The sequence below is a fragment of the Rhinoderma darwinii genome, chromosome 1, assembly GCF_050947455.1.
Source record: "Rhinoderma darwinii isolate aRhiDar2 chromosome 1, aRhiDar2.hap1, whole genome shotgun sequence".
Taxonomy (NCBI): Eukaryota; Metazoa; Chordata; class Amphibia; order Anura; family Rhinodermatidae; genus Rhinoderma; species Rhinoderma darwinii.
The window spans coordinates 304,383,267-304,399,745 of record NC_134687.1 but is presented as its reverse complement, the minus strand read 5'-3'; the positions used below and the strand labels follow the sequence as shown (position 1 = coordinate 304,399,745).

At 47.6% G+C, this 16,479-nt stretch overlaps 1 protein-coding gene across 1 annotated transcript in view; it reads right to left on the bottom strand.

Annotated features, from left to right (window-relative positions):
- Positions 1-16,049, bottom strand: part of FGF22 (fibroblast growth factor 22) — a 35,818-nt gene extending 19,769 nt beyond the window's left edge. Inside the window, 2 exon segments of the mRNA XM_075855216.1 lie at positions 4,985-5,049; positions 15,818-16,049. Of these exon segments, the coding sequence (XP_075711331.1) occupies positions 4,985-5,049; positions 15,818-16,049 (297 nt within the window).
- Between the last annotated feature and the right edge of the window lie 430 nt (positions 16,050-16,479).

Here is a 16,479-nt window from a genome sequence, read left to right as displayed (position 1 = left end):
TGAGAAAAGTTTTAACTACTGCTACGTCTTATTGGGAAGTGATGTAATTATTCATTTTCACTGCCCATTTCTAATAAAATCTATGAAGACACCTGTGGGGTCAAAATGCTCATTACACCCCTAGATAAATTCCTCAATGGGTAAAGTTTGCCAAATGGAGTCACTTTTGGGTAGTTTCCACTGGTTCCTAAGGGGCTTTGCAAAAGCGACATGGTGCAGAAAAACCAATCCAGCAAAATCTGCTCTCCAAAAGCCAAATGGCGCTCCTTCCCTTCTGAGCCCTGATGTGTATTCATACAGTAGTTTATTACCACATATGGGGTATTTCCGTACTCTGGAGAAGTTGCTTTACAAATATTGGGGTGCCTTTTCTCCTTTATTTGTTGAGAAAATGAAACATTTTGAACTACTGCTACGTCTTATTGGGAAGTGATGTAATTTTTCATTTTCACTGCCCAATTGTAATGAAATCTATGAAACACCTGGGAGGTCAAAATGCTCACTACACCCCCTAGTGTTACATAGTTTGTACGGTTGAAAAAAGACACATGTCCATCAAGTTCAACCAAGGGATGGGAAAGGGGAAGTGGGATGGGAAAGGGGAAGTAGAACGTTATAAAACGTCCGTCCCTTTAAGATTGCCATGACTACTAGTCCAGCTTCTGGGCGGTTCTGGTTTTAGTTGTTGAGCCTATTCCACTTCTCTGTCTTTCTTACTATGAGATTGAAGGGTGGAGTATTTAAATGTCGGTTGGTTCTCTTTTCTTTGCTTGTGATTTTCCTTGTCTCCATGTGTTTGGTCAAGCTACTTACCTTACCCGGTACCTTTTGACTATTTGCACTTTTTGGAACTGGACCTCGGCTTGTCTCTAGATTACCCTTTGCTTACTGATTTGGACTTTCTACTGGTTCTGGCCTCTGCTATTCCTGTTATCCACTAGCTTTGTGATTTGGATTTTCGGTTTACCCTCTGGCTGTTTTGTTATCTGCTCTGGTATTGCCTGCATTGCACCTCTTATCCAACACCGAACTCTGTTAAAACAACCTAGGTTCTATGCTGCAAAGTCCAACCGGCCTTGCGGTGGGTTCTGGCAAAAACAATAGAGTAGCCTTAGATTCTAAAAAAGGGGAAGTGTTACAAAAAGCTCGCTCACCACATTTCCACTGTGTTTCCACTGCGTTTCCAATGCGTTTCCAATGCGTTTAAATGGTGCAAGCTGGTATAAATGTATCCAAATACTGCAGGTGCTTGTAGATATTCCCAAACTGGTCCTCTGTCGACAGCAGGTAATCAAGGCACTAGAGGTGTATAGTGTAGGTATACCCAGCACTCAGAATAAAAGTTATAGGGTTTATTAGGTCATGTTTAAAACAAAAAGGTTAAAACAAAAAATCCTGGGACCACGCTTACACGTTTCAGACCAGTGAGGCCGTTAATCAAGCTATGATTAAGGACCTCACTGGTCTGAAACGCGTAAGCGTGGTCCCGGGATTTTTTGTTTTAACCTTTTTGTTTTAAACATGACCTAATAAACCCTATAACTTTTATTCTGAGTGCTGGATATACCTACACTATACACCTCTATAGCCTTAGATTCTGTTGATCAGAGTTGTGACGGATTTGGGGCTGCGGATTTATTTGCATGCTCATTCCTGACTTCCAGCTTTGGGGAGTCGCTCACCTAGCAATTCTATAAACTTCCACCCTGGGAATTGCTCAACTGGTGATTCCATAACATATAGGCAGCGTGGACCACCAGTAATGATGAGCTATCAAGTCCTGAGTCTTTCGGACACCAGAGTGCCCTGCCAGTTTGGAGCTGTGTCCCCAGTGGAGAATTTTCTTCCTGTGTGCAAGACTAACAAAAGTCTTTCCGAGAGGAATGTCTCTAATTTGCAGAGGGTTAAGCGGCAATAATCCTATATGGATCTATGATATATTGGGAAATTTAGTCATTCATTTCAAAAGATCGAGATAGGGCATCAGCCTTAGCATTCTTGTCTGCAGGATGGAAGTGAAGCAAGAACTGAAATCGAGCGAAGAACAGCGACCATCTAGCTTGGCGAGGATTTAGTCATTGTGCTGACTGTAAGTACACGAGGTTCTTGTGATCCGTATAAATAATAATAGGGTGAATAGCGCCTTCCAGCAAGTGTTTCCACTCCTCTAAGGCCAACTTGACAGCCGGCAACTCCTGATCTCCGATGGAATAGTTGTGCTCCGCAGGAGAGAATAATTTTGAAAAGCAGCCACAGGCCACCATCTTGCCTTTAGAGTTCTTTGACATAGTAGTGTTCCAGCGCCAATGGAAGACACATCCACCTCCAGAAAGAACTTCCGAGATGCATCAGGGTGATGGAGAACTGAGGCTGAGGTGAAAGCACTCTTGAGGTTGTTAAATGCGGACTCTGCCTCCGGAGGTCAAACCTTGGCATTCACCCCCTTCTTGGTGAGGGCAGAGATTGGAGCAGTCAGAGATGAGAAGTTCGGGATGAATTGCCAATAGAAGTTTGTGAATCCCAGAAATCGTTGAATGGACCGAAGGCTCTGTGGATGTGGCCATGTCACATTGGGTACGTGGACCCACTGGGCCATACCGCCTTGACGGTATGGCAGCTGGCCAACAGGACACAGGTCACAGTCTATAGTTCGTATAGTGTACCTGTAGTAGCTCAGACAGTAGCAGGACTGGCTCGGCTGGAACTAGGCAGCAGGCGGGCGCCAGGTGTGGTGTAGCAGGACAGGCGTGGTACTCGGCACAGAACAACTTCAGCTCGGCACGGCACCTGACCAGGTTAGCACGGGATACAGGTAGCAGGAACGGGAAACACTGGGAACTGGAAAACACGTAGGAGGCCATTTGCATAGACAGACTAGGGTAACGACAACAAGGCTCAGACAAGGGAGGAATGGGCTGGGCCCCTCTTATAGTCCAGGGGCTCATGGGCTAATTTTGACTTAATTTCAGGTGCGCGCGCTGGCCCTTTAAGAGCGGGCGCGAGCGCGCGCACCTTATGGGACCCAGCCGGGAGATGCGGAAGTGAGCGCTGGCGTCTCCTGAGGAGGAGATGGGGACCAGCGCTCACAGTTCCATGGCTGCGGGCGTCGGGAGGTGAGTGAGCCAGGTGGCCCGCGGCCATGGGCATGACTGGCCACTCTAAAACGGACTTCCCCGTTTCTGGATCCATCTTGAGTCCACAGTCAGATACGATGTAGCCCAGGAAGGGCAGAGTGTTCCTCTCGATTACACACTTTTCGAGTTTAGCATATAGGTGGTGCCCCCTTAACCGCAACAGAACTTGGCAAACGTACTTCCGATGCGTCGTCAAATCCGGTGAGTAGATCAGGATGTCGTCCAGATAGACCACCACACAGACATACAGCAGATCTCGGAAGATGTAATTTACAAACTCCTGGTACACAGCTGGAGCATTACACAGTCCAAAGGTCATCACGAGATATTCGTAGTGACAGTCTCGTGTGTTGAATGTGGTTCTCCACTCATCACTTTTGCGGATACGGGTCAAGTTATAAGCCCCGCGTAGATCCAGCTTTGTGAACACCTTGGCCCCACAATTTCTGTCAAAGGGTTCTGAGATGAGATACAAGGGGTATTTGTTTTTGACCAGGATTTGGTTCAAACCTCGGTAGTCAATGCATGGACGAAGAGATCCATCTTTCTTCTTCACAAAGAAGAATCCGGCTTTGGCCGGGGAGGAAGACTTCCGGATGGACCCACTCTCAAGGTTCTCCTTAACGTAAGCAGACATGGGTAGGGTCTCTGGCAGGGAGAAAGGATAGACTCATCCACAGGGTGGTGAGATGTTAGAAAGCAATTGCTGAAGACGCCTGCAAAACTGGCATGATGTGAGGGTAGATTAGAGGGAGACTAAGGCAGTGGAGGCAGAACAGAACGAACCTGTGGCAGGCAGCGGTGAAGGCACTTGGACCTCCATTGGAGAACTACTACGGAACTCCAGTCGAGATCCGGAGCATGTAAACGAAGCCAAGGCAGGCCCAGCAGAATAGGGTTGATATTTTTAGACAAGACGAGAAAGGCAATCTGTTCCAAATGAAGAACTGTGTAATGTCCGTGGCTGCGGGCTGTCAGCTCCAACCTCCCCCTGACAGCCGCAGCCACGAGTCGGCAAGCGCTGGCCCCAGCCTCCTCCTCAGGAGCGCTCGCATCCAAGCACCTCAGCCGTATCCCGTAGGGTGCACACGCACGCTCGTGCCCGCTCTTAAAGGGGCAGCGCACGCACCGGACCTTGACTTGTGAGTACCCTGGACTATAAGAGGGTCCAGCCCCCTAGTTCTATGCCTGAGCATTGTTGTGTTCCCTATTGTTTCTCTGTGATGGCCTCCTAGTGTGTTTCCTGTTCCAGTCCCTGTACCTGGTTCCTGTTCCTAGCAATCCATACATTCCTGGTCTAGCACTGACCTGTGCCAAAGTCGTGCTGCGCTACATCCACGTCTGACCTGCTTCACCTCGCCTGACATCCGCCTACTATCTAGTCCCAGCCGAGCCTGCCCTGCTGCTGTCTGAGCTGCCACAGCTACCTATAGAACTATAAACATTCACCTGCTCCCTGTTGGCCAGCTGCCTTACCGCCAAGGTGACAAACTGCGACTTGTAGTGTCAGCGGTTCAGTGATGGACACAATAGGATCGGGCAATGGTAGTCCATTCACAGAGGAAACGGCCAAAGGACTCTCCAGAGGAACCGTGGATAGATGCAGGCGATCCACTAGATCCTGCTGGATAAAAATTGCAGCTGCTGCGGAATCAAGATGGGTGGAGGAGGAGTGTGATCTAGCTCCAGAGACGATTGTTGCAGGAATAGATAATTTGGGAGAGGATTTGGTATTTGGCGTCGTTCCACCTGGGGTTGTTTCTCCAACCAACCCTAGGTGCTGGAGTTTTCCGGCTTTTGTGGACATTGATGCACAAAATGGCCTTTGAGGCCACAACACAGACACAAACCTGAAGAGCGTTTGCGCTGTTTCTCCTGCTCGGAAATTTGACTTTGTCCATCTGCATAGGTTCTCCTGGTGGAATGACGAGGGAAGGCAATAGGGGTCTCTGGAATGAGAGACCAGTCTGTAGAAACGCCTCTCCCACCGAACCTCCTGAGCGCGTTCCTGGATACTCATGTCGACCCGGGTTGCCAACAGGATAGGAGCATCCAGGGTGAAAGGATGATCGCAAGCTGCTAGCTAGTCTTTGATGTGCGTGGAAAGTCCTTGCCAAAAGGTTGCCACCAAGGCCTCATTGTTCCACATCCGCTCCGCCACCAGTGTATGGAAGGAGATGGCATACTCTCCTACCGTCGACTCCCCTTGCTTGAGGGTTAGCAGAGTGGCAGCTGCAGAGGATGTTCGACCCAGCTCTTCAAACACTGTACGAAAAGTCTCTAAAAATAATGCTAGATCCGAGAATTCCGGGCCCCTCGTTCCAAGATGGGGTTCGCCCTAGCCAGGGCCTTGCAGTGAGAAGAGAAATGATGAATGCTACCTTGGCCTCATCAGAGGGGAAGAGATGAACATGCGGTCTAAAATGGATGCTACATTGGTTAATGAGGCTTCTACAGGCTCTAAGATCTTCATTATAGCGAGGCGGTAGAGGTAGCGAAACTGTGGATCCATAACAGGCAGGAGGGGTAACAGGCAGTGGAACATCAGCAGAATCCACAGGAGGGGCAAGAGGATGATCCAGACAGGTGATGATAGAATTTACAGCCAGTAGGAGCTGATTCTGGTGTGCACGCAGGTCATGCATATCCGTTTGCATCACCTGCAACGCCGTCTTAGGTTGGCCAGCGGATTCCATGGCCTAAGCGTACTGTCACTATCTAGGGGTATGTGCAACCACTAGGCTGCTCTGCCGTAGCGGAGTGGCAGCTGGCAAAATAACAGTCTATATAAAGTCTATGCAAAGTCCAGACAGTAGCAGAGGCTTTGGCTCGGATGGAGCTCGAAGTGACAGATGATAGCAGACGTGGCCGATGGTACCAGACATGGCAGATGACATCAGACCTTGCAGATAATACACACGACTCCAACTAAAGGCTTATGTACAGGAAACAACGCAGCAACAGGATACAGGAAGCAGGATACGGGAACACTGGGAGCAGGATACAGCTAAGGTACCGTTTGCAATACGAATATGGGTAGACAACAACGCTCAGGCAAGGAGTGAAAGGGCGGAGCCCTTTTTATAGTCCAGGGTGATCGGGGAATTGGTTAGGGAACCCTTAATATGCGCGCGCGCTGGCCCTGTAGGGCCGGGGACGAGCGTGCGCACCTTAGCACACAGTCCAGGGCAGGACGGCCGCGTGAGCTGGCATCTCTTAGGAAGGAGACGCTGGCAGGAGGCCAGGAGTCTGCAGTTGCAGCGTTCCGATGATTTTACTCTACTGAATGGGCACACAAACACCGTCATGGCATGCTCTCAGGTCCTCCGGAGGAGGAAATAGTTGATTTGTCTCACCTTATCTCCAATGCATCCAAGTATATCTGTGAAGCTGCCCTTGACGCTGCCCGCGGGCCTCTGCTTCTTCTGTCACTATTCGCAGGACTACCTGGCTCAAGGCTTGGTCTGCTGATTCAGCCTCCAAGCGCTCCCTAACTGCTCTCCCCTTTGCAGGTTCTCGTCTCTTTGGACCTAGATAATCTCAGAAGCCACTTGTGGGTAGAGCACCCATCATCCTCAAAATAGGCCTAGGCGCACTACAGCCAAAAAAGAAGATCCGCGTTTTCTGCCCTATTATGGGTTCTCCAACCACACATCATCCAGGCCACAGTCTCAGCAGGATCAGAAGGCCATACCTTCTTTCAAGGCTCGCTCCTCCTGGCGACCTCAAACTCCGATGGCGGAGACTGAAGCCGGCAAGGTCACTTCTGCCTGAAGGTGTACCCCCACTCGATTCACCTTGGGTTGGGGGCAGACTTCTGCGCTTCTAGGACGTCTGGCTCTCTCACATTTCGGACGCCTGGGTTCAGGAGGTGGTATCCTCCAGATACAAAATCGAAATTGTCAGCCTCCCTCCAGAGCGTTTCTTTCAGTTCGCAGTCACCCACCAAGACGACTGCCTTTTATCAAGTAATCAACTCTTTGCGTCTTAAAGAGGTCATGGTTCCGGTGCCCCTGAGCCAATGGTCCCGAGATTTTATATTCCAGTCTTTTTGTTGTCCCCAAAAAGGACGGTTCCGTTCGGGCCCATCCTGGACCTCAAGCGCCTCAATGCGCATGTTCGGGTACGTCATTTTCGGATGGAATCTCTTCAGACTGTTGTTGCATCCATGGACCAGGGGGAATTTCTTTCTACCATGGACATCAAGTACGCGTATGTGCACGGCCTTATCTGCCTTACGCACCAGTGCTTTCTGCGCTTTCCTATACAGTCCCGACATTACCAGTTTGTGGCCCTTCCATTCGGCCTTGCCACGGCTCCGACACTCTTTACGAAGGTTCTCTCTGTTGTAATGGCACTCCTTCACACCAGGAGGGTGTCGGTCACCCCATACCTGGACAACGAGATGGCTGTCCCGATTACTCTGGACACTCTCTGAGTCGTTTTGGTTGGATCAATTGATCCAAGTCTTGCCTGTCTCGGTCCCAACAGATGTTCTTGGGGGTCGCTTTCGATACTTGCTCAATGAAGGTTTTCCTTCTTCCAGAGTGTCATTTGATTCTTCAGGATGGGATCTGTTCATTACAGACAGCTGTGGCGACATCACTCCGTCTCTGCCAGCAGGTTTTCGGGGAAAATGGAGGCCTCAATCGAGACCATTCCCTTTTCACAGTTCCACATGTGCCCTTTGCAGCGAGCGATCGTCTCCTGGTGGGAACAATCCTTAAAATCGATTGATTATACAAGTTCGTCCTTCCCTTCTCAGTCCGTCGCTCGCTTCAGTGGTGGATTACCTCCCGGGGGGGGGGGCTCCTTCCTCCCACTGCCGTGGCTAATCCTCTCCACGGATGCCAGTCCCAGGACATGGGGGGCACATTTTGGTACCTCACGGCTCAGGGGCTATGGTCTCCACAGGAAGCCTCACTTCTGATGAATCTGTTGGAAGCTCACGTTCCGACTCTCACAGCGGTTCACATTCCAGGGGTCGAGAATTGGGTTGCGGACTCTCTCAGTGGATACCAGGGAGGTCTCTTCACCAAAATGTCTTAGACCAAATATGCCTCAGGTCGGGACTTCTAGACATGGACCTGATGGCCTTCAGGTTCAATTGACAGGTCCCCTACTTCCTTTCTCGAGCCGTGGATGCTCTCGAGGCGCCATGGTCCGTCTTCAGTCTCCTGTACATCTTCACTCCTCTGCCTCTCCTGCCGCAGTTCCTCCGGTGGCTCAAGTCATAAGGGATTTCGGACATTCTGGTAGCCCCGTATTGGCTCCACAGGTATTGGTACACAGACCTCTTGTTCCTGTTGGCGGACGTCCCGTGCCCTTACCTCTCTGTCCCGACCTCTCTCAGGGACCTCTCTTCCACCAGAATTTAAGGCCACTACGTTTAACGGCACTTAAATGGCTGTTGAGGCCGCTGTTCTGAGGGCTCGTGGTTTTTTGGAGAGGGTTTTCTTCACTATGCTTAAGGCTAGGAAGCCTTCTTCAGCCCAAATTTACTATCATACATGGAAGGCCTACCTTCCTTGGTGTGAGGATCGCAGGCTTCCCCCCTTGCATTTTTCCATGTGCAGAATTCTCTCCTTTTTGCAAAGAGGTCTTGATTACGGTGTGGCACTCAGCTCCCTGAAGGGGCAGGTGTCCCCTCTTTCAATCTTGTTCGGTCGCCCCTTGGCGTCTAAATTTGGTGTTAAGACTTTTTTGCAGGGGGCGGTTCATGCGGTCCCCCTTTATCGTTCTCTGGTCCCTTCTTGGGATCTGAATTTGGTCTTGGATGTCTTACAATCTACTCCTTTTGAAGCCTTGCGAGAGATCTCTCTTCGTTTTCTGTCCTGGAAGGTGGTTTCTCTGGTTGTTAGGTGACCTCTATCCAGAGGGTGTCAGAGTTGGTGTCTCTCTCTTGTCGCTCTCCGTTTCTGACTCTTCACCTAGACCAAGCGGTGCTCCAAGCGTGCCCAACGGTGCCCTCTTTTTTACCTAAAGTTGTTTTGGCCTTCCACATCAATGAGGATATTGTCTTGCTATCTTTTTGTCCTTCTTCCCGTCATCCGAGGGAGCATTCCCTCCACTATCAGGATGTCGTCCGCGCCCTGTGGACTGACCTTTCTATCACAGCTTCCTTCCGGTGGTCAGATTCACCGTTCATCCTCCTGGAGGGTCCCAGGAAGGGTTCGGCGGCCTCCATTGTTCGGTGGATTCGAGTGATAATTTGCGAGGCTTATCGAGTTTGGGGAAAGGTTCTCCCATTCCGGGCCATGGCCCACTCTACCAGAGAGGTTGAGGCTTCCTGGGCTGTGCGCCATCAGGCCTCTGCCCCTAATTGTGCAAGGCGGCCACATGGTCTTCCCTGGAAACCTTTATCAAGTTCTACCAGGTGCACACCTTTGCTTCTGCAGACGCTTCCCTAGGTCACAAGGTCTTGCAGGCATCTGTGAAATAGCTGACCATGTCCTGTGTGTGTGTGTGTGTGTGTGTGTGTGTGTGTGTGTGTGTTCGTGTGTGTTCCCATCCCTGGGGACCGACCACGGTCTGTGTCCCCCAATGTAGTGAACAAGAGAACAGAATTTTGTGAGTACTCAACGTAAAATCTTTTTCTTGTGCAATTCATTGGGGGGACACAGCTCCCACCCATGTTTTAAATGTTTTTTTCAAGATTGTCAGTTTGAGGGATTTTCCTCTAGTGTTTAACATACTATTCTTCCCTTGTATCTGCTTTTCCTACTGCTTGCAGACAGACTGAATAGCTCAGTGTTTGTGGGCAGGGTCAGGGCCATTTTTACAGCTCACGCTGCCCTAGGCACGAAGCCTGAATACGCTGACTTCCGGGAGTGGGGCATCGAGCATTGCCGCTTTTACCTGCGGCTCCTAACGGCCGCTTCAATCTCCGCAATATCGGAAACATCCGGACCCCGAGAGCTGCTGGCGGAATATCTCTGTGTTAGAGGGGGTGTCCCTTATATCTCAGCCCCAGAGTCACAGGTGGTGTAATGTTGTGGAAGGAGCGGTGACTGGACCTCCCGCCGCCATCTTGGGAAGCCGTGGGCCGGCGACAATCGTCCACAGCAAGCCCGGGTGAGTCGAATTTCATTGGACATGTGCAAGTTTCGCCCACAGTTGCAAACTGATGCAGACAACGTTCAGTTTGTTTTATTGACAGTAACCTCGCTGTTCTTAGCCTGGATTGCTGTTACTGTTGTTCATCTAATTGTTCACCTGTTTTGCCTTTATTGCTTTTACTGCTTGTCTTTGATGTATTCTCTCCTCTTTCAGACCCCTGGGTGCACTACTCCAGAAATTGCTGACACCTCTCTATTTAGGCTACACATGCAGCTCGCTGGGACTACGTGGAGTGGCGACTGGTTTACATCTCTACTGATCCAGAACTTCCTGCTAGACTCAGGATGAGTACCTCACATACATTGACACCTGACACTTATCACACATCACCACATTTAAATTTCTATCATGGAACGTTGCTGGCCTAAACACACCTCTGAAGAGACGGAAGGAGCTTAAAGATGCTCTGTCACCAGATTTTGCAACCCCTATCTGCTATTGCAGCAGATAGGCGCTGCAATGTAGATTACAGTAACGTTTTTATTTTAAAAAAACGAGCATTTTTGGCCAAGTTATGACCATTTTTGTATTTATGCAAATGAGGCTTGCAAAAGTCCAACTGGGCGTGTTTAAAGTAAAAGTACAACTGGGTGTGTATTATGTGCGTACATCGGGGCGTTTTTACTACTTTTACTAGCTGGCCGTCCTGACGAGAAGTATCATCCACTTCTCTTCAGAACGCCCAGCTTCTGGCAGTGCAGACACAGCCGTGTTCTCGAGAGATCACGCTGTGTCGTCACTCACAGGTCCTGCATCGTGTCGGACGAGCGAGGACACATCGGCACCAGTTGATTCTGCAGCAGCATCAGCGTTTGCCGGTAAGTAGCTACATCGACTTACCTGCAAACGCCGATGCTGCTGCAGAATCAACTGTAGCCTCTGGTGCCGATGTGTCCTCGCTCGTCCGACACGATGCAGGACCTGGGGCAGGAAGTGAGTGACATCACAGCGTGATCTCTCGAGAACACGGCTGTGTCTGCACTGCCAGAAGCTGGGCGTTCTGAAGAGAAGTGGATGATACACGCCCACTTGGACTTTTACTTTAAACACGCCCACTTGGACTTTTGCAAGCCTCATTTCCATAAATACAAAAATGGTCGTAACTTGGCCAAAAATGCTCGTTTTTTAAAAATAAAAAAGTTACTGTAATCTACATTGCAGAGCCTATCTGCTGCAATAGCAGATAGGGGTTGCAAAATCTGGTGACAGAGCCTCTTTAACCACCTCAAGAGACTCTCCCCAGATATCATATTTCTGCAGGAGACTCACTGGAGGCTGGGCACCCAAAGGAAATTGACGGCCCCCTGGTTGGGCGAATGTCATTCTGCCTTGCACTCTACTTCTTCGAAGGGGGTGGCGATTATTTTTAGAAAAACCCTACGATTCGAACTAGAACAATTCATTAGTGACCCCCAAGGCAGATATATTATCTTGCACATCACGGTGGAAGGCACTCCCTATTTATTGGTTAATGTATACGCCCCTAATCGGGATCAACACGTATTTCACACGGAGGTTCTTCAGGTAATTCTGGGTCTCCAGCACTGTGACTTACTGATTGGCGGGGACTTTAATCTAGTCCAAAATGTCTGTATGGATCGCTCCCCACCAAACCCTCAATCCCAAATATCTGCGTCTTCCTTAGAGTTTTTCGTTGACTTTCTTAATTTGTGTGACCCCCTGGAGAGTAGTTGACACAGGAGCAAGGGAATATACGTGTCACTCGAGTTCACATGGCACATTTTCAAGAACAGACTATTTCCTAATCTCCACATCATTGTTTAATTTCCATACTAGCTCCCGAATTTATCCAATTACTATTTCGGACCAAGCCCTGATTACCTTGACTATGGCCTTGTCCTCCCCAACTGAGAGATCTAAATTTTGGAGATTTCCTGCCTACCTGACAAATTCCTCTAATTTCCAACTATACCTTGCACTTGCACTGGGGTAATTACTTGGATGACAACATATCTCAGTCCGATGATATCCCTCTATTGTGGGCTGCATCGAAGGCTCGGAGGCGGAAATTACGAAGAGATCGTTTTACTGCCTTACATAACTCTCTATTATCAACTCAAAGGACCCATGCTAATGATACTACCCCGGAAAGTCATCTAGCATATCAGACAGCTAAGCACCTCTTGGACATTTTTATCCACGATGAATCTCACTGGCAGGTGTGAAATACCGACAATAAGTTTTATAGATGTGGCAACAAGACAGGCAAACTCCTGGCCACACATACTAAACAGAGCCACCCCTTTAAACCTATCCTCTCCTTGCTTAAAGGACGAGTGTCGCGATAAAAAAAATGTTTATATCAATTTGCTTTTAGTGTTTTATTAAAAAAAAAAAATATTATTTGTGTGTTTGTGTTTTACTTTTTTTTATTTTTTCACTTTTTCTTGTCTATGGGGGCTGCCATTTTTTTTCCATCTCTGTATCTGTCAATTAACGACACATACAGACATGGAATACGGCACATACAGCCCCATAGTGAATGCGAACGGGGCCCGTTCCATCCACTATGCTGTACGCCGTCTGTGTGGGAACGGCGCATGCGCCGCTCCCACACAGTCCAAATTGTAGGTCTTCGGCCGAGCGACGTCCGGCGCCATTTTCTTGTGGACCGGAAGCCGTGGCCGGACAGTAAGATTACTACTTCCGGTCGCGGCTTCCGGACTTGTGCACTCGGAGCGGAGGGAGTAGACGGAGCGGACGGACCGGAGGGAGCGGCGGCGGCAGGAGCAGGTAAGTTAGGTCTGTGTATGTATGTGTTTTACTGTGTGTTTACTACTGTATGTTAACCTACTACACTGTGTGTTAGCTCAAAAAATGGCGACACACAGTATAGGAGGTTTGAATGTTCAATCCCCTCCTTTCTCCTGGCACTAGCCAGGATAAAGGAGGAGGGATTCTGTGAGCTCACTAGAGCGAGTGTGTATTCTCAAATTTTGCAGCATAAAGCAATGTGGTTGCTTTACCACATGCCAATGCTGCAATTTTGGGAATTGCTCCATCTAGTGACCAGCACTGGGAAATGTTATAAATTAGAATCTAATTTATAATATTTCCTGACTCGTGAAAAAATTAAAAAAAATGAGAACAATGTTTAATCACTTATACACTAACTGTTTAACTAAAAAAAAAATATATTTTTTTTCTAGCGACACATTACCTTTAACCCCTCCACGGAAACCATTTCCACAGACCCTACTTAGATAGCACAAATTTTCACAGAATATTATGAGGATCTTTGTAGGGCCATCCCGACTTCTCTTTCTAACATTGATTTCTTTCTGGACTTGGTTAGTTTGCCCACTCTCTCTTCAGAACAACAGGTTTCGTTGAACTCTGAGATACAGGAGGATGAGGTGAGACAGGCAATTTCTTTGACCTCTAATGGGAAAACGCCGGGTCCAGAAGGATTTTCAGCAGAATATTACAAAATGCAAGGCCCCCAAATTGTACCGCTGTTCATTATATTGTCTATATAATGAAACTTTCATACATAATAATCCCATAAGTGACCACTTCACAGAATCTCGCACGGTCCTTATACCGAAACCAGATAAGGACCCATCCTTACCAAAATCTTATTGTCCGATATTACTACTAAATCAATATTATAAACTTTTGGCTAGAATATTGACGGACAGACTCCAACGCTTTCTCCCCCGTCTCCTCTGTGGGGCCCAGACTGGACTCACAAAGGGTAGGACCAGCATACAAAATATTAGAACGGCAGTGGCTGCGACTGTTTTGGCACAGTCGGTTCACCATGTTTTGGCCCAAATGGTCACCATGCTCATGAGCCTGGATGCCGAGAAGGCCTTTGACACAGTGGCATAGCCTTTTATAGACGCAGTCCTCTCCAAATTACAATTTGGCATGGTTCTCTCTCAATTTGTACAGTTTCTGCGCTTTGATGCGACGACGTGTGTGACGGTCAATGGGCTGACTTCTCCCCTTATAGATATATTTAGGGGCACAAAACAGGGCTGCCCTCTTTCCCCTTTACTTTTTAATCTCTCCATCGATCCCTTGTTACGTCATCTAGTGCAAACTCAGATTTTTAAGGGAATTGAACCACACAATTTAGACTTAAAGGTAGCCGCTTTCGCGGATGATATCTTGTTAGTGGTGTCGGATCTTAAACAGGTGCTGGCCCCACTCCTTTAGGACCTGGATAGACTGGGGAGATTGTCCGGCTATGTGTACCACTATCTGTACCACTGTGGTCCTCGGCTTTCCCGTTCCGGTGGAATTCTTCAGTGTTATCATATTTGGGTGTACAAATCTCCAAACACCCAGGTAAATTATATAGGCTTAACATGTCCCAATATATCTCCCAATTAGGGAAGAGATTAAGCACTTGGAAACACTTCACTCTCTCCTTTTTTGTAAATACGGCCCTGGGCAGGGTATTTCCTGTAGGGGGAGTCACTTTTTTATTTCTTAATGTCGTGCCTCCTAGTGGCAACAGTATATACTCACGGTCTGTGTCCCCCAATAAACTTTTCAAGAAAAAGATTTTACGGGGAGTATTCACAAAAACCTAGGGTTTTTTTTAACCTTTTTTTTTAAATTAATATATTTAAAAAAATAAAAATAATTCTAATCCTATAAAGGGATTACTTTATTAACAACTTTATTTTTTACTTATAATGTATTAGCAGACTCCTGTATGCTAATACATTACACTGTGTTACAGGCTGCTGTTAGGGCAACACATAATGTGCCCTAACAGCAGGATTACAGATAAGACAGCCCTGGGGTACCCATGGCCCTCACCTCTGATGGGCCTCCAGAACCTCCAATCAATACGATTTCCAATAGTTAGCAAGTCCTTGAAGAATCCACATTAATAGATTAGGCCTAAATACTTATTTGGGAATTATGATGGTATTATTTGTGCACAATTTGGTAGTTTTTATGAACTATTACAGTAATAATGTTCCAATATATTGTTGCTTTATAGTTTTGTTCCTTTATTTCTGGCCAGTTTTGATTATTCTCTCTATCTCTTCAAATAGAAAAAAAAAAAGGAGCCTACAGCCGACTTCCCTGCCACCTATTCGTGCAATGTTTTACCCTGCGGCCTTGATCAGAGGGGTATTCCAGTTTCAGCAAATAAATGCTATTATTTGTATAAAGAATACGTATGCAATTTTCCCATACACTTTCAGTATCACTTTTCCATGGGTTTCAAGATCTCTGCTTGCAGTAATTTAATATGAACCTTCATTGCTTACTTCCAGGGAATAAAAATCTGTCCTGGTCATGTGATGGACACACAGGTGCACGGCTTGTTACAGTGCAGTTTCAGAGCTGTGTCTTGTAATGAGCCATGCACCTTTACGTACATCACATGACCATGTACTAGATTCTTATCCACCCACAGTAAACAATGAATAGAGTAAACTTGGTCCTGAGAAACTGACAATATTTGTAAATACACACAACTAAAAATTAAAATGTGCATTCCTGGGAATTATTTTTTACTGTAAATTTCATTTTGGAAATGATGAACTTTATAAAATTATCTTGCATTTACTCACTGTTTGAGTTGAACCTTCGTGTTCCTCTCACTTGCCCTGACCGTTCAATAGTTAGAAAGTAGTAAGTTGCAGAGAAGAGGCGTCGCTATCGTACGTCTCCCTCCAAGTACTTGTAGCGGTGAATCTGGCGAATCCCTTTCACAGAGAGGGATAATGATGAAACGGCAAAGAGTAACAAAATGCAGAATGTCAAGTAGAGAGAGGGAGTAGTTGGAAAAGGAGCCTTGTGCATTCCAAATCAATACCTTTTCGATGGGAAACAAGATAACATTATTACTATGTTTATTAAAGTACTTGTAAAGGATTTGCCAGACACAGCTTCTGTGTCGACGCCCGTGGGCAATCAGTCTGCACCTGCTCCTATGTCTGTGAGACTGACTCCATTTTCCACCACTCAGGATGGCAGGCTTAGGAGTGGGAGAGCCTATCACAGCCCGGCCCGGTCTATTTATACCTGCCTTTCCTGTTCCTCCTTTGCCTGTGATTCTTCTATGCTTGTTTCCTGGCTTGCTGCTGCTGCTGCTTGTACTACTCATCCTCTGCTTGTTATTGACCTTGGCTTTCTGACCACTCTCCTGCTCAGCGTTTTGTACTTCGTTCTCTCCTGGTTTGACTCGGCTCGTTCACTACTCTTGTTGCTCACGGTGTCTCCGTGGGCAGCT